The sequence below is a fragment of the Carassius carassius genome, chromosome 27, assembly GCF_963082965.1.
Source record: "Carassius carassius chromosome 27, fCarCar2.1, whole genome shotgun sequence".
Lineage (NCBI taxonomy): Eukaryota > Metazoa > Chordata > Actinopteri > Cypriniformes > Cyprinidae > Carassius > Carassius carassius.
In genome coordinates this window covers 12,485,381-12,503,839 of record NC_081781.1, presented here as the reverse complement: position 1 = coordinate 12,503,839, position 18,459 = coordinate 12,485,381, and the positions used below count along the sequence as shown (strand labels likewise).

The 18,459-nt window shown below is 39.2% G+C and overlaps 2 protein-coding genes across 6 annotated transcripts in view; one reads left to right on the top strand and one right to left on the bottom strand.

Moving 5' to 3' along the window:
- The window catches only part of LOC132106763 (zinc finger protein DPF3), a 217,038-nt gene that overhangs the window by 116,021 nt on the left and 82,558 nt on the right, over nucleotides 1–18,459 (top strand). The gene's annotated exons all lie outside the window — the stretch shown is intronic.
- LOC132106760 (signal-induced proliferation-associated 1-like protein 1) overlaps nucleotides 1,992–18,459 on the bottom strand; it is a 94,094-nt gene continuing 77,626 nt past the window's right edge. For 3 of the 5 annotated variants that reach the window (XM_059512736.1, XM_059512735.1, XM_059512737.1), the window contains 12 exons: nucleotides 16,431–16,721; nucleotides 16,144–16,296; nucleotides 15,801–15,925; nucleotides 9,681–9,778; nucleotides 8,846–9,288; nucleotides 8,430–8,651; nucleotides 7,809–7,968; nucleotides 6,091–6,313; nucleotides 5,467–5,640; nucleotides 4,060–4,171; nucleotides 3,869–3,947; nucleotides 1,992–3,748 (listed from right to left, as the gene is read on the bottom strand). In XM_059512736.1, coding sequence (XP_059368719.1) covers nucleotides 3,605–3,748; nucleotides 3,869–3,947; nucleotides 4,060–4,171; nucleotides 5,467–5,640; nucleotides 6,091–6,313; nucleotides 7,809–7,968; nucleotides 8,430–8,651; nucleotides 8,846–9,288; nucleotides 9,681–9,778; nucleotides 15,801–15,925; nucleotides 16,144–16,296; nucleotides 16,431–16,721 — 2,224 coding nt within the window. In that variant the 3' untranslated portion in view covers nucleotides 1,992–3,604. The remainder of the gene's footprint in view (nucleotides 3,749–3,868; nucleotides 3,948–4,059; nucleotides 4,172–5,466; nucleotides 5,641–6,090; nucleotides 6,314–7,808; nucleotides 7,969–8,429; nucleotides 8,652–8,845; nucleotides 9,289–9,680; nucleotides 9,779–15,800; nucleotides 15,926–16,143; nucleotides 16,297–16,430; nucleotides 16,722–18,459) is intronic. The other 2 variants (XM_059512738.1, XM_059512739.1) reach the window with 2 other exon arrangements.

The window sequence follows — 18,459 nt, the reverse complement described above, 5'->3', positions numbered from 1 at the left end:
AAGTGAGAAGGGTGTATTTCTATGGTTTTGGTCTCATTTCTCTCCTGGTTCTTTTCTGTGATTAGTGCAAATCGTGGAGAGCTCAGTCTACTGACAACCGCACATAATTCTGACAGCATCTGCAACACCCAGCACTCTTGGGAAGAGCTCTAAGCCCTTTGCTCCCACTTCTTGCTCTACAACATGTTTATTTCAAGTGCACTAAAAATTCCCCATTGCACTGTTCAACCTAAGTTCCCGAGCAGAGACACTCCACTTCAGTCTGGGTCTGAGCACTCAAGTCTTCTACATGTCCATTTCCAATAGTCTGAGGCAGATAATAACACCATTGACATTTGCTCACTGAAATATCAGATATGTCTTCTACCACATGCATGAAAATCCAGCAAGGATATTTGACTTTCCTAGCTCGGCCAGTAAATGCTCCACAGACTTCTGGCCAAAATCGGCCGCTAAAGGTAAGAGATGCCCTTTCTGTTCTTTTTCTTTTTCGGTTAATATTAGCAATTTCACAAAGAGAAGCAGCTTAATTCTGCAAATTCAGCTATATCCCTGCCACATTGACATTAGATGGGATTCGCGGCCACAGTCACGGGAGGGTTAACGTCACAATCAGAGGCAGATCAGCAGGGGGACGTGAGGAGCCCTTGGCAATCCAGCCCTGCTCTTCAACAGGCTTTGCTGATTACTTACTGCAAGGTGCAATTATCCTCGCCGTTACCGTGGCAAAAATCAGCCTCTCCCACAAAAGCACAACACTGATGGAGAAAAAGACAAAAACAAGGGCACAGATTGCAGCAATAATAATAAACACAAGGAGACATGGAATGACATTCAACTATGGCATTTAAATTAATTTATTGGCTCAGAAAGCAATGGCAGATTACACCTCAGAGCAGGCGGCAAGCACGAGCCATTTGTTTTGACCAGTTCATGAATAATTACAGCACCTCAAATCAAGTTTTTTTATTATTATTTATTTATGAAACCTTAATACTGTAATCACTGGAAAGTCTTTTTTCTTTTCTTTTTTTTTTTAAACCTCTACACTTTACATAGAAGATGAACAGTATATGTAAACAGTTTTTTGTTTGTAATCGTAATGCTCCTTTTTAAAATGTGCACATCATTAAAAACACAATTCTTTAAAGTTTAGATGGGAGAATATATGGAATAACGTCTAATGACACAATATAAAAGAGATCAAGGAAGGGAACACCATCCCAGCCTCGTCTCTCTCAAAAGTGACTGCATACGTAAGAACAAGAAACAACATCAAAAGCCATATGTTTATGCTTGTACATAAACCCATCGCGATAGATTTCTACAAAACAAAACAAAAAAACAGTGCAAAGAAATTCAACTCAAGAAACTAAGAACAAAAATAGAAGAGATAAGAAAAAAAAAATTCACATTCCCACAGTCAATATTTACCTTGAAAAAAAACATTTATGTGTTTCAAAATGATAAAGGATTGAGAAAGTTGGAAAATTGAATACCAAACAAGAGGGGAGAGATGCGAGAATAAATAGCAGTCGTGTTTTCCGCGGTCAGGGAGTTTGATGCTCTTGTTTCACCCTCCTGACTTTTGGCAGCAAAACCTGGAAATTAAACTAATAATCTCACGTCGTTCTCCATGTTGTGCAGGCCATCCCTGTTTACAGGGAGTTTCGACCGAGGCAAAATGTTTGGCATTCTTATTGTGTCGTTCTCTGCTGGCATCGGGAGGCACTTTCTGAAACACTTCGAGTGATTCCTAAAACAGAATCGATTATGGCTGCTCACTGTTCACAAACACAAATCAAAGTTGCCTTCGGATCAATTGTGCACATCTTCTGCACAATACTTAAAATATCCAGAAATTGACTCCATCTTCATTACACTGAGAAACCAGCAAGAGTTTCCTGCACAGTATAAACAGGCCCTTCAAACTAAGAAAACGGAGAGCTATACATTATACATTACTTGGGTCAGTGATATAAGTAGGGCTTTTTGCTCTGGGAATGCCACTATGTTCAAACAAGGGACTGAAGAACTGACAACAAGAGCAAAGTACTATAACTGGGTGACAGATTACAGGGCAGTTGTTCAATATTATTGATCCCAGACAGTGAACCAGGCTCTTAACTAAGCCGCCCCTCTGGTTCCGTGCTCGTTGTGCGATGATGGTCACAGCACCCGAGAAATGACTCTGTGTGAGTGCATTCTTTCTGAGGCTAGTTCCTGTGAGCAGCCCATTGCATTTTTCATGAGAACTCATGACTCCTGTTATGCCTCCTAGTTTTTTTTTTATTTTTTATCTCTTTCCTTTTATCCCTTTTCTCAGAAAGGCACCTCCTCTCATCCCTGATATTGAATCCAATACCCGCGTGTCTGCTTTTTATAGCATTATCTCTTGTCTGAATGGAAGCTTTCCATCACTGTGGGTGTATATAGGCAACGTGGAAACATACTGGAATAGATTAGAGCTGAAGTCAAGTGAGATGATCACTTATTACCACTAGATGGCACTAAAGCAACACAATAGCAGACTAGGTCACCACAACTCGAACGACGACAATAACAACAACAACAAAAAATACTGCAGCTCAGGCAGAACTCTACTAGAAAAAATATATATATAATACCCAAAATAAAACCCGAGTCCAAATTAAGCGACATCCCCTTCTGAAATAAACATTATTCACAGATGACCATTTTACTGCACGCATAGAGCATCAATTGATTACTCAAAAAATAAACGGAATAAATAACTGAACTGTTCCCAAAATAAGACTTGTAGGATCATCAGCATTCGTACCACAGACTTGAGATGTACTTCGAGGCAGGATATTGCCACAGTTATTATGTATGTGAAAGTCCGGGTTTAGACTCCCTGCTATTGCTTCAATTGTTGATGAGATGAAGTATCACAACACAACACAAGTTTTGATTTCATTATGAGCAAATCACTTCATGCCGGCTCAAAAAAAAATTATAATAATTGATGTTCCTTCTTTTGAAACAAATGGTGTCACATGAAGTTTGTAGATTGGTTTCGCCAGAACATGTGGACGGCTTCCTACAGTTTGGAGAAAAAAAAGCACAAACTCCAAAATCACAAGGACGCCGCAAAAATTTACGACTGGATGCTGAAATATGGTCGTGTAGCAAAGGAGTCTTCTACTCTGGCTCTGAGGCAGGGGGTCTTCATGGGGCAGGATTAGCACTGTCCAAATGACTGGAACCAAACGTCGGGTTGTCAGTCATAAGTAGGGCACAGGAGGGACAAGAGTGGAACAGCCTGGAAGGCAGAGGCTGGCATCACAGCTAGTTACTAGTAACTCCTGTGGGCACTTGTAATGATGTCCCGGGGGATCTAGAGAGGAGAAGTCATCACAGGAAAGGGCTGAAGGTTGGTATTTTTGCCCTCCCCTGACTTTGAGCCATGTGAGAGTTGATCATTATCACCACAGTCTGTAGAGGAATGCTAATGTGAACATCAAATTATGTTGAATTGTGAATGGACAATTCTCAGTCCGGTCTCACATGGGAGTAAAATTCTCTCCCACGTCTGTCTGGTCCTCAAGAAGTCTTTTGATCTTGCCTGTCTTCTGCAGATGGCTCAGTTCAGATCGATGGTGTTAAAGACCCACTCCGTGAACTTCTTGAGCTTGGCAGCGGAGCTTTGGGACTCTTCTTGCAGCCTCTGATTGTCCTCCCAAAGCCTCTTCATTTGTGCCTGCAGTTTCAGTTTCTCTTCCCTCTCCTTTAGAACAAACAGAAAACAGAGTGAGAGAATGACAATTGTGAGAGTGAATACACTAACTTTAGATTTTGTTTACAACAGAATCACTAGGGTTGTAAAAGTCAAAGAGGTTCTCCTCACTTTCTTCAAGTCCTCCTGCAACATCTTCACCAAAGCTTCCAGCTGAGAAACCTTCCCACTGTAGCTTGAAGGACCCTCACTAACAGAAGAACCATAGTTTGGACAAAAAATGAATGACGTGCAAGAAACTACCAAAAAAAAAAGCACATCCACACATAAAATTTGAATTACGCAATGGATGGTGGATGTACCTGGGGGAGAGTCTGGTGTGCGGCACTGGCTGCAGCTCTAGATGCTGAGGACTGAGCGAAGTCTCTCCTCTCTGACTGACGTCTTGAGAACTAAACATAAACCCTCTCTGCACTGAAAGGGGAATGGAAGAAGAGTGTGATGGAGTTGAGAGAGAGAGATGATGATGATGATGTGATGACAAGCAGAGCATTAATTTAACTGTGAAGGCAGCATTAGGCAAATGATAAAGCAGCACCTCGAGCTTAACACAGACGCACATTCCAAGACAAAATTTCACATCTGTCCATCAGTGCAAGTCCTCAGGGGACATTTCCATTAATATAACAGCACTTCACTCATTATTCTAAATCCTTACGTTTCAGCAAATCATGCTATGACAAAATGGATAAATCCTGAACTTTTGGCTTTGTGATCTGTTATTAAACTCACTTAAAACACTTTTCGCACTCTCATTAGGCTGTTCAATTTTACAGTCACAGGAGAATTTTCTCATTTTATTATGAGCATTCTCATCACAAGCGCCTTTCCCTCCAAATGTTAAATTATGGGTGGTGTTTGATCATATTTTGTGCTGGTAATGACGTGATGGCAATATTTATATCTTTGGAATAAAATAGTCTATGCTTTTATGAATCTTAAGTTACACATTGTAGCTTTAAAGGGATAGTTTAACCCAAAATTTTAATTCTGTCATTAATTACTCATCTTCATGTCGTTCCAAACACATAAGACCTTTGTTCATTTCCAGAACACAAATAACGATATTTATGATAAATGCCGAGAGCTTTCTGACCCTGCATAGACAGCAACGCAACTGACATGTTCAAAGCCCAGAAAGGTAGTAAAGACATCATTAAAATCAGTAGGTATCTGCCCCCATTCACAAGAGTTTACAATCAGAGGAATGTACATGCAGACATCATGGAACTTTTCCTGGATGGCGGTTGAGACTGAGCCGGAAGAGAAGAAATGTCTGAATAAAGTTGTTTTTGTTTTCTCTGTGCAAAAAAGAATATTCAATATTCTTGTAGCTTCATAGCATTATGTTTGGACCACTGTCCTTACTAACTTTCTGGGCTTTGGAAGATAGGGCTTTTGCCATGTCAGTTGCATTGCTGGAGGGTCAGAAAGCTCTTCAGATTTCATCAAAAATATCTTAATTTGTGTTCTGAAGATGAAAGATGGTCTTACAGGTTTGAAATGACGTGATTAATTAATGACAGAATTTTCATTTTTGGGAGATAATTTTAATAATCAAACCTTGGCATATTAAAGTTAAAATAGTTAAAGAAACACTTTTAATTTAACAAAAATAACTCTCCCTCCTATAAAAGATGGACAGGTGGATTGTGCAAAGCTGTGACATAGCTGAGGAGGAGAGATAAAGAGAAGAGAAATGTGCTCACTGCGCTGTGGTCTTCTCTCACCCTCGAAAGCATTGGCAACATCTACGAGGTGGGTCCAGTCCAGGCCGCTGTCTGTGTCTGTGTCCGGGAGGGGCATGAGACCCAGTTCAGGAGGAGGTGGCCTCTGTCGCTCGTGCAGGTCTGCTAGAGAGGTGTCAGACGCTGAGAGGTCACCTAACACAGCCAATGAGAAAACATGAGGTGGTGTGTATGTGCACATGTGTGTGATTTTGCACTTTAGCCCAGTTGAAGCTTGTGCAATGTGTGGAACTTACACAACATAAAGGGCAAATCTAGGGGAGCACCAACTTTAATTAATGGAACTACAATGCAATGCACTTGCATAGCTTACGTTACAGAGTAAAAAAGTAATAAACTTCCCAGGCAATGAAACATTGAGCTGAATTTTAGTTCTGAAGTTGCAATTTGTCTCATTTTTTCCTCAAGAGTTTGTTTTGAGATCAAACAATAATTGGTGGAGCTCCTGCAGTGATGTCTCGGACCCCCTGTTGATGACTTTAGGCTTAAAAGATTTGTTCTATGATATTTTGCATTTTCATGACATCTCTATAGATTGTGCTAGACTGTAACAGCACTCTGACCTAATCATGACAGGTTTCTCACCATGCATCTTGATGCCCAATTTGTAGGAAGGTCTGCGTAGTGGGGCGCCACGGGTGGTCGGCGACCGTGGAAGGGTAGAGCAGCTGAAGAGCACATCGCTAGCCAGAGCCTGCTCCAGAACTGAATCTCCCAGAGACGGCAGCCGCTGGCCTCGGTATATACTCTCATCTGACAGGGTGCGGTGCAGAGAACGCCGCCCTGAGCTCGCTGGACATAAGGAGGACTGCAAGGAAGAGAAGGGATGGATATATGATTGATGTCACTGACCCTCTGCTACCATTCACACCAAGAACAATAACTATAACGATAACTATGTTAGCATCCATGCCGAAGTACAAAACCATTCTGTCAATTCTAAACGTGTGCTGTAGATTTGTTGTCTGCTGCTTTCAATTCGTGAGCTCTTTAATGCATAGATACTTATCATGTGTGTTTCTTTCAATGTTATCGTTCATCAGCTGGAAAAAAAATAATTTTTTAAAGCGGTTCTTATGTGCTGTTATTAGAGCTGCACAGTTCTGTATAAATTGGGAATCACAATATTTGTCTCAAATAGAGATCACGATTGTCCCATGATTCTGTATTAAACAAAATAATTTGTGACAAAATATTAATTGCTGCAGTCTATTTATATATATATATATATATTTATATATATACATTTGTAAATATATTTTTTTATAATGTTTTTATATAGAAATATATTTTTAATAAACCAATTTTTAATATTAACATTTTGAAAAAGTGGTTTAAATGAATGATTCAATACTGACTCACTCAAATACTTCACTTGTTTAATGAATGGATGACTCAGTGTTTTTGAACAAATATCTTGAATGAATGATTAAATTACAAATACTTTTTATAACAGTCAATTGAAAATGTAATCAACACAAACTTTATTTGAAGTGCCAGTTATTTCCAGAAGATAATTTGCTCTATATTGCTTGCTATCACAGACATCAATGTTTGTATCCGAACTAAAAACATTTATTCCTGTATTTCTGTGATCATATGAATGACTGTATTACAGAACTAATACATTGTAGTTTCAAAGACTGTTTGTGTTTCTTACCTAAACATGTCTGCACTCTGTGTCAGCGGAAGATTTGAATGTTCCAGTATGTTTTTTTTCCCAAAGGTTTAACAGACACGAGCAAATCGTTGTCATTTAAAAATTAGATTGTGTAGGTATTTGAATCGACATTGCGTTTTATTTAACGATTAATCATGCAGCTCAAGCCATTATAATTATAGTCGTGGTGTGGACTTATTTTAAATTTAGAATGATTTTTCAAATTATATCTTTATCATTATTGCCAACATTATAGTTACCTTCCTCTGTGTGAACAGTCCTTAATCCTCGTTTTTGATAACTACATTTTTTCTGATAAAATCTACAATTAAGATGTGATAAAAACAACTGGATCTATATACTGGATCTTCAGAAAAGCTTTTATTTGAAAAAGAACTGCAAATTAAAAAATTATTTAAACACGCTTGTTAAAAATTGGGTGAAATGTTTGGCATGTTAGGTTTTCAGATGGACATTATAAATAATGCAAACTCAAAGCAGTCCTTTCAATTTATTAAGTTATATCATGATTTAGATTTTTTTTTAATAGTTTAGCCCTAATCCAAGGGGTAAACCATGTGATTGGCCAACCTTACTCAAAAATGGAGCACACTGGTGTAATTTAGTTTTTCAGTTCACATACCTTGTCCTTGTGCTGCTTGGATGGGGGACTTTCTGGCGTGACAAGTTTCTTCAGATCTTCATCTATTGTAGACTTGCACATGGCTTGAGGAGAGTGCAGATCCCTAAGAGAGGGCCTGGATTGAGAAGACCCGGGGTCTGATCCCTCACCCTGTGGTCTTCTAAAGAAAAAAAACATCAAGATTTTGAATGAAAACATTCAATTGGTCATTTTAAGATAATAATTTCCATTTTTACAGGATTGCACAGATTTAATTTCACTGTTACTATGCTTCTTCTCCAGAAGGGGGCAGTCATGCATTGGTTAAAAACAAAAAAACAAAACAAACCGAGTCACCAGGAAAAACTAAAGCCAAAACATTTTTTTTACAAAAAGTTCACACATTTATTGCCACCGAAAAGGAAGGTCAGAGAGAGCAAAAACAACTAGATCAAACTTAACTTTCTATAAAACAATTTGTGACAGTTTGATCCAACAGGACTGCAGCTAGTCAGTGATTTATGAACTTGAACTTGTGACCGTTTCCCTGTGTGTATGTTTTTGTACATCTTCACACCTTAATAATCCAGTCACACATCTTTCAGCCATCCATCATCCCCACAGCCGAGCTCCTTCACTTACTTGCGTGTGTCCCCAAAGTCCACAGAGTTGATGGTGCTGCCTGGTTTCCTCCAGCCGATCAGGTATTTGCTAGTGGCCCCCTGGCGTGGATAGAAACTCTTAGGACCAGGTGACACCGAGCTCTGGGAGGAGGAGGGGGAGGGGGAGGTGGCTGAGGAAGACTCTTCACGTGGGGAGCTGTGGCTGGAGCTCAGGACTGCAGGGCTCACAGAGTGGCGTGTGCTGAGGAAGAGCCAGATGAGGTGAAAAAACGTCTAAAGTATCTCAGAAATGATGATAAATCCCACATACTTTACAGCATCATATTTGCCAAAATATTACTAGTACAAACATTTGATACAGTATATCAAAAAATTGCTATATATTGCAAATATTTGCTAGGTTGTCGGAAAAAAATCCCATGGCTAAAAGCATACCTAGAGTAAGAGGCCATGTCACTCAGACTGTAGGTGCTGCCATCCCGGACCAGTAGATGGGTCGGTGGGCTTCGGGTTGTAGGCGGCCCATCTGCAGGGGACACTGGGGACTCAGCTGCAGGAGGGGACCTCTCAAGCACCCTCCGGCCCCCTTCTGTGGGGCTGTGCCAAGGTGAGGGGGCTCTTTCTCTGGCACCAGCAGCTCCCACAGCCAGCAGAGAGCTGGAACTGCCATGGGTGGGGCCGTATGATGTAGCATCGATGCCACTGTCGGCTGAAGCTCCTTGGAGGTAGCCACCACCACCCAGACCGTTCGGCTCAGAGTCTGGCTGCTCTCCCATCCCTCCACTGCCCAGATCATACCACTTGTCATCGCTGTGACCCCCACTAGACGCAGTGCTGGAGAGCGTATTACTGCTGGAGTGGGAGTACGGACCTTCAGACTGTAAGAAAAGGCCATTTATTCAGAAGGAGCTACAACAAAGCAAATTAGGTTGCCCATCACAATGCCAGAGCAGAATATAAGTTGACCAACAAAAATATGTTTTAGTATTATAGAAATATATGTAAATATGTATAAATATATTTCTATAAATGTAAAAAAAAAATCTTACTGACCCCAAACTATTGAACAATAATGTATATACAGCTGATCTAGCTGCTAAGGTGCTCTGAATGGATTTCATGCTCTGAAAGATTACTGACTGACATATTAGCTTAGTGTTTAGAAACTAATGTTTGTGATATTGTATAGTGCACTTAAAGCTCCTTTAGTGAAGAGATACCATGTGGCTTTATTTTTAAGAGCGGTTATATGCAGCAGTCGAGAACCTACCTGGCTGCCCTTCTTGGGTGAAAGGTGAATAACCTGTTCCTGTCTCTGGATGCGTGGGCCGCCTGAGTAGGACGAGCTAGACTTAGTGACTGGAGCATCTACAGAGCGTAAGAGATAAGAGTGCATTAGAAAATAGGACATTAGATGGAACTGAATATAAAAAACCCTGAAGTACATGTGCATGTGTGCACGCACACGCAATGAATACATGCACACATTATAAAACAGAATTCCATCAAAAAAAAAAAAAGACCAATATAGCTAACACAGTCTGGGTTGATTTCATTACAGGATATTGAGTGTAAATGAAATTATTGTGTATTTGTTGGCCGTTATTTCTTTCTACAAGAATGAGCCACTGCACTTTGTCAGAGGGGGGCAATTCCTTTCGAGCTTTAGGAAAAGGCTTTCCTTCCCCACTTGACACCCCACTTCCTGTCTCACTCTCTACCTCCCTTCAGCGATTCAAAGCAGAGTTTTGTTTGTTTTTTAGAACAATATTACTTTGCAGTATCTCAGAACTCAAACTCAGTTTGTACAAACCACAATCTTTTAAGACAAAATCTCTCTTTAATCCATTCCTGAATAAAAAACTCTGTGCTAACATGCTTTAGAAAAATGGAACATCACTTCAAGAAAAGTTTCTAGAAGTTACTGGGAAAAGTATAAGCTCTTGTCAATGAGCAACATAAAATGTCAGAAAACTGCCAAAAATTCCTAAAAGTAGCCCTCGTATGCCTCATGATTTCGTCACATGCCTTCCAGGCTTCCAGACATGGTCAACGACAGAACAGATCTCAAATAACAATTTCTGCATTATTTATTCATCAGTAGTTTTTTTTTTTTTACATTATTAAGATTATGGAAAATGTATATAGATAAATAACTATATAAAACAGAAAATACTTATTTTTAATTTTGGAATTTTCTTTGTGGTTCAAGAAGAACTTAAAGGGATAGTTTACCCAAAAATGAAAATTCAGTCATTATTTACTCACCTTCAGGTCATTCCAAACCCATAAGACCTCCGTTCATCTTTGGAACACAAATTAAGATATTTTTGAAGAAATCTGAGAGCTTTTTTATTTTAGGCACGGTAACAACTTGAGGGAGAATTTCCGAACTCACTCGGTTCCACACATTACCACCTGCTAAATCATTGCCCAAAATAAAAGACACGCCAGGAATGGGCAGAGAATCCCGAACACCAACCGCAACACGGCCGGTGACTACGCTAGATTTGAACAAGATTTGGTGAAGTGGAACAACAGTAAAGCCCATCTCAAAGCCACGAACTAATACACTGGTGCCACTTTTTGTTGTCTCAGACAAAGGCAAAACTCCTTTCAAAATGAATGATTGTGCAGCACCAGTGTCACGCAAAATGCGTACAGGAATTAAATTATCATCACCAGGCAACGTGACAAAACCATCACTAAGGAAAGGTTCATAGCCAGTCTTTACATCGCTTGAAAATTCAAGACAGGGCGAAGTAAAATGTGGAGACGCTTTAATCAACCCAAAGCCTTTTGCAGCTTGTTTTTTTTTCAGCACTGGACAGTCTGCCACCAAGTGCCCAGGCTTCTTACAATAAAAACAAGCTTGCTCTGGACTACTGGAAGAATGGACGGCAGCATAGCTATGTTTTGGAGATAAACCTCCAGACTTATATCTATCTTTAAAGATACGATGGGTCAAAACAAATTCATCTGCCAAAACAGCAGCTTCATGCAGAGAACTGACTTTATGTTCATTTAGGTAAGTAGCTACAACATCAGGCAAACAGTTTATAAATTCCTCCACCAGAATCAAAGCTCGCAACTTCGCCTGGCTGTCTACCTCACTTGACGAACACCATCGATCAAATAAAGCCTCTTTCTCACGAGCAAACTCGATATAAGTCTGATCTTCAGTTTTCTCACATCGACGAAAGCGCTGTCGATAAGCTTCTGGGACTAGTTGGTAACAACAAAGAATAGCGGCTTTAACCACATCATAGTCTGTACTTTGCTCCAGTGAAAGTGAAGAATACACTTCTTGTGCCCTGCCAGTTAAAACTGACTGAATTAATAAAGTCCAAACACCTATCGACCAATTTAAAGTAGATGCAACTTTCTCAAAATGCGGAAAAAATGTCTCTACATCTTTCTCGATGAACGGTGGTACAAGCCTAATGTTTTTACTCACGTCAAAAGACCCGGTGTAACTGAGATCAATATTTTCCTGTCTAGCTCTTAACTCTAAGCGTTTCATTTCTTACTCATTCTCAGAAACTTTTAAACGCAATGCTTCTCTCTCATTGTCTAACTCTCTCTCTCGAATAGAAAGCTCTTTCAACCGGATAGAATCTCTCATATCAACAGGAGGCAAAACCCTCTTCTCTACCAAAACTGGTAGCAGAACAGTTTTAATGCTATCTTTAAGGCGTTTTTCGGAAGCAGACAACTCAATTTCATAATAAGTAGCCAATTCCAAAAGTTGATCTTTTTTAAGATTATTAAACGCCTCTACAGAAGGATTTTCAGCAAACTCTTGAACTGTAGACATGACTAAACCAAAAATTTTGAAACCCAAAATAAGCAAAACAAAAAAAACTACAGGCTGCTAACCCCAAAATGACCACAACTTTTAACATAACACCACCACGCCACAATACTGACAAGTTGAGGGAAAGTTAGACACATGAATGGGCTAAAACACCTCCACCTGCTTAAACACTACTTCCTGCAGTGCACTATTAAATCACTAAAGCGACAGAAAAACTAAGTGAGTACCAAAAGACTGGGAGATTCACTGCTACACCCCAATCCCTACTTACCTATCAAAAAAAAAACTAAACTTAGCCTTACTAGTCTTCAGTCGATCCCCCTACCCGGTGTACATTAAACGTTAAACTCGTGAGGATGTAGCAGACCGATTACGCAGTCTATCACAACCCCCGAAACGTACCGACTAAGGATACCACCAAAAATAATAAAACTAAAATAATAAAGTGGCAGACTCAGTGTCTGCCCGACGACTTACTTATTGAGGTGCACGCTCCTCTACCCAGAAAAGTGATGGTAATCACCAACCAGTCGCTCACAAAACAAACTACTTCCTACGATTCATCTCGGACGAGCCCCCATATGTTATAGTCAGGCAGACTGATCATAACATAAAGTGACTACAAAGTCAGTTGGACTCATTTATCTAGGGTATTTATTAGACAATTGCCAAAACCAAAACAAAAGGAAGATTAACTACAATGAAACATAATTTGCAGGAAGATCAACAAGCATGGTGGCTGCCTGGAACCCAAGTCATCTCCCTCTCTCCATGGAGTGCCTCTGCTTTTAAAGGGTGTCTCTCCACCCACTCGTTACAAATCACACCTGCACACAATAACACATGAATACATATTGCCACATAGCCAAACAATTAATAGAGGAAAACAGAGCCACCACAGGTAGTGGAGGGACATAACAAACCTGCACAGACAGCAATGCAACTGACATGTTCAACGCCCAAAAAAGTAGTAAAGACAACATTAAAATAGTCCATTTGACATCAGTGGTTCAATAGTAATTGTATAAAGCTACAAGAATACTTTTTCTTTGTGCACAAAAAGTATTATCATAGCTTCATAACATTTATGTTTTAACAACTTATGTCACATTGACTATTTTAAGGATGTCCTTATGACCTTTTCTGTTATTGAACATGTCGGTTGCGTTGCTGTCTATGCAGGTTTAGAAAGCTCTCAGATTTCTCATCTTAATTTGTGTTCCGAAAGTCTTACGGGTTTGGAACATCATGAGGATGAGTAATTAATGACAATTTTCATTTTTGGGTGAACTATCCCTTTAAGGTTCTTGAGGTTTAAAGCCAACCCAAAAAAAAAAAATTGACATAGATCAGCATTTGCCAACTGACCTCTCATGCTCCGAACAGTCGACTGCAATCATGAGAGTGGTGTATAATTCTAGGTTGCAGTAACATTTACAGCATGGGTCAAATAGTAGACTGGGCCGAACGACTTGGATGTGTTTTGTGTGGGCCGAACTCTACTATTACCGTCCTGGTATCCGAGAGGTCACATAGCGGTGCTAAGACAGGTCAAAATATGGTGGTGGGCCGCTTGACCACAACAGACAGAGAAGCTGAAAACAGTAAGATGGCTTTGGAGAAATATACAAAAGAGGGGACATAAACAGAGACAGAACGTGAGAAACAGACACAGTGGAGGCAACAAGAGTGCTTGCAAGTCCTGCAGATATTCCTGTCAAAAACAGGAGACATGTGGAGAAGCAGAGGAATGGAGAAAGTACACAGAAAGGGGGTGGGCAGTGTGAGTCAAAGCACACTTGGACCTTGAAGAGTGAAGTGGTGGTGGTGGGGGGGGTGCTAGAGGCACACAAAGCATTGCTTACACAACCGAACCAGCAGGAAAGTCTTCTGTCTTCGCTTGAACCCATACACAGCCTGCTGTTCAGAGACACCGTTTATGCTTGCTGACTTTCACTGGACACCGCTTACTTTCAAAGGCTATGCTTAATCTATTGAGCACTTTAAGGTTGACCATGGTTATACAAGAGAAGGATCAGATGATCTGCTGTGTGTTAGAAGGGCGAGAAGACTGAACGGAGCCGACCTGCTGTCAAAAACAAGTGAGGCCCAAAAAAAGGAAGCCGTCAAGGCCAGGTGGAAACCATATAGCCTACAGCAAGGCAACAAGGACCCTCAGACGATACATTCCAGTGCATTGGTTTTCATGCTAGCATGTCTGTTTTAAAGAGTAATGTGGTAAATGTGTTGGGTTAAAGCAATGCGTCACTTTACCGTTTTCTAATGAAAGCACTTGAGAAGAAAGACCAGGTTTTTACATATCTTTAAGTGATTTTGAGTTGCGCTTGCCTGCATGGCCGCTACTATGCTAAGGTGTCGTGGGTGGTTGCTTGGACATTGCTATGCGGTTGCTAAGGAGTTCTGAGTGGTTACTTACAGGCTCAAGTCAAAAAACTCTGCCCTCAAGTCTCTTTGATATCCTGATCCTCACATCTTTCCAACAATGCAAGTAAATGGGATCTGTTTTTTTTCTTTTGCCTATTTTATCATTGACTAGGTGAAGTAAGCATGGGCTCTTCGAAAAGTAACATCATGATTTGAGGAACCATGTCTGTAGCATCAGTGTTGTTACTCTTAAATAAAACTACTAAAAATAGGTTTCAGAATTTTGAACGAAGTTGAAATAAAAATAAATAATAAATATTTCATATAAACTAACAAAAGCATTTATAACACAATTTAAACTTAACTAAAACTAAAATAAAAGCTAAAAATAAAAAAATGAGCCAATTCAAAATATTAATAAAATCTACAAAAGTATACAAACACTACTAAAATAAACACAGCAAAAAAGGTGTGAGCAAGTTGATTATATCTGTTATATAAATACCAACTAAACTGCCTGTGTGTACATTTTTTAAATAACTTTTTTTCTAAAGGTACAAAATCAGAAAGTTTCAAGTATAATCTACATCATTAGCTGAGAGCATATTTCAAAATAGACAAAGCAAAATAGACATTATAACTGAAATATGAATCAGAATTGAATAATCTCAAATCAAAAACTTATGAATCAGAATGGTAACCAGTCCAAACCAAATCTGCATTGAAGAAAGGTAATATTTTTATGATTTTTTTTTTTTTATATTTTATGATATTTTACTGATTTAAGAAATGCTTTAAATCAGCTTAGAGGATGTGGTGTTACTGTTAAATAAAGCTGCATTTTTATTTTGTTTTATGAGGGTTTATGAATAGCGTCATGCTTTGATGAGTCTAGAAGCAAAGTCTATAATCACACATCATTTAAACATCCACCACTAAAAGCCTCAGAACCCAGTAATACATCAACAGTACTCTTTCGGTCATAATGTGTTTCAAAAAAGTCTGTTTTTTAATATTCACTGCCAGTCCATTGTTCCTTTCAGTCTTTCATTCAGTAAACTGTTTTGTTTAGCTCATTCATTTTTTCCAGCAGCCTTTTTCATTGATCTTTTCCCCTCTCACTTCCAGACACCTTACATTTATCCCCCTTCCCTTTAATAATTCATCACTGATGGAGTGTGGTCTGACCTGATGGTGGTCTGTCAGAGCTGTCTTCCACTCTGGGCCAGATGGGTGTCGACTTGCTGCTGCTTCCATCCTCTGCCCCCATTTGCCGCTCTGCTGGGAGAGGAGAGTGCCTGTTGTGCGCAAATCTATAACGGAAACATAAACAAGCATATGCTGTCAATCACTCGCATCATTTTGCAGTCGATGCCACAGCCATCTTGTCATAAACAACGCTGTGTGAAAGTTTGAACAGATGAAGCGGTGAGATGACTGGGTGATTAAGGGATAGACGGTTAAGAGCTTAAAAGAAACCAAAGACAAAGAGGAGGTAGACAGTAAGAGGTGGTGTTTTGTAGATCCTCACCCCTCCGGCATGGACTTCTGTCTCCAGTGAGCAGAGCTGCCTGAGCCCGTGTCACTGGAGCAGGAGAGGTTACTGGGGGAACTCCGGTTGTGCGGCAGGCGACCCAACATGAGAGAGGAGGTCAGGGCATAGTTCTCAGAACCTGGAGACATCCTGAGAGAGGCAGAGAAAGAGCGATACACACAAATACAGATAAACACGAGAGACAGGAAGAACAAGCAAAAAAAAAATGAAGGGGAAGTGCAACAATGACAGCTCCACTACATACAGGTAACCATCGAACGCACCTTTTAGAGTCCAGAGGTCGGCCGTCACTGGACACGCTGCGGGGGATGGCGGCAGCTCTTTCGGGCCGCTCTGCAGAGAGGGTCTTGCCCATGCTGGCCCCCAGGCTGACAGCACGGTTCGGGGTTCCACTGTGACTCTGAGGTGAGGCAGTGAGGGACTGCTGTGGGCTGGATGAGGTGCGCTGCCATTTGTTGTTATTACTCCGGAAAGGAAACTTGTACTCGAATGAGCCGCTCTCATTGCTGCCTTTGTATTCAACGACTGGCATGCGGTGCAGTTCTGAACAGCCCCTGCCACATCAATCAGGCAGTTAGTGGCAGTGAAGAGCATTTGACATTCTTAAAGGTGAATTCAGCTATTTACACTTGTGTTCAAAAGTTTAGGGTTGACAACATTTATTTTTTTTGGTTGCACTTTATTTAACAGTATGTGTACTTGCAATGTACTTACCTAAGAAAGAAATGGGCAGTGTATGGTAACTACTGTACGTGGGTTAAGGTTAGGTTTAGGGGTAGGTTCAGAGTTGGTGCTTAGTTGTTTTTAATAAGTGCATATTAGGTACATGTGGAACAGGACTGTAAAATAAAGCTACCTTTTTAAAAAGATATGGGTTTTTTATTGTTACATTTACATTTAGCAGACGCTTTAATCCAAAGCGTCAAAATGACAGTGCATTCAGGCTATACATTTTTTTTTTTACCAGTATGTGTGTTCCCTGGGACCCTGGGAATTGAACCCATGACCTCTTTGCAATGCTCTACCACTGAGCCACAGGAACTGAGATTGTTTACCATAAACTAGAACTAAAACCATAAAAACATTTACTTGAAAAAATAGATATTTTCTATATACATTTCCTGAAATAAAATATAAAAAATATATATTTCAGCTAGTTGCCAAAGCAACATCTCATTTTTATATAGTTTAACTAAAATAAATGAAACTGAAAAATTATTACTTAATTATTACTAAATAATACCAATTACTAATTACAAAAACTTTAAAATGAAAAACTAAACATTACAAGATGATTTAAAACATTATTAAAAATAAGAAATCCTACGTCAGCTACACTAAAACACTTATTGTTCATATAATATTTTATTAATATATATTTTATTACACATTTTTATGGTTTTATTTATTTCATCCATATATGGTCCATAAAAAAAACATTCTTGTGTTCAAAGATAATTATTTTTATTTTTAGGCTTTTCTCAGATAATGCTTACATATGCAATTAATTTTTTTCATTTTATTAATCAGAATTTCATTTAATTAATTTGATTTGAATTCTAGCTTATTATACGTTTCATTACACGTATTAAACATATTTCATACTGTATACTCCTTGTAACACACGTTCTTGTGTTCAAAGATAATTTGAATTATCTTGATTTTTAGGTAAATAGTAAATGCTCACATATGCAATGTATTTTATTAATCAGAATATCATATTTAATTAATGTGATTCAAATGTTATGTATGCTCTAATATAAACATGAATGTATAGACAATACAGATGATATTATAAACTCCTGCAGTAATTCACTCAATTTGATTGCTTCTCTTTCAGTGTTTGTTAGCAACTCAAGTAGAAATTCCCTAATTGGAGATCGCTTGTCATACCTAGCAACAGTAACCAAGGGGGTGTGGCCATGCAGAACTGGAATGCACTCCAATACATGCTTCAAGAAATCTTTTAAAGCATGCAGGCCTCAAGGTAAAGACGATGTGATGGAAAAGCTGAATTTTCACATGCCACATGATCCTTCAGGAATCATTCTAATATGCTGTCTTGGTGCTAAATAAAATAAATGCTGAAAACAGCTACTTGATATTTTTGTGAAGGATGGATGAAAAAGTACACAAGAACAGAATTTAAAAGTTATTTATTATTGCCATCTCCTCCAACTTATCGTCAATGGGTTTTTGAAACGTGGAATTTGGAATTCGAATGAAATCCGATCTTTTTATTAAATCTTCATCTCTGGAATTCTTTAAAAAAGCAGATTTTGGAAAAAATGT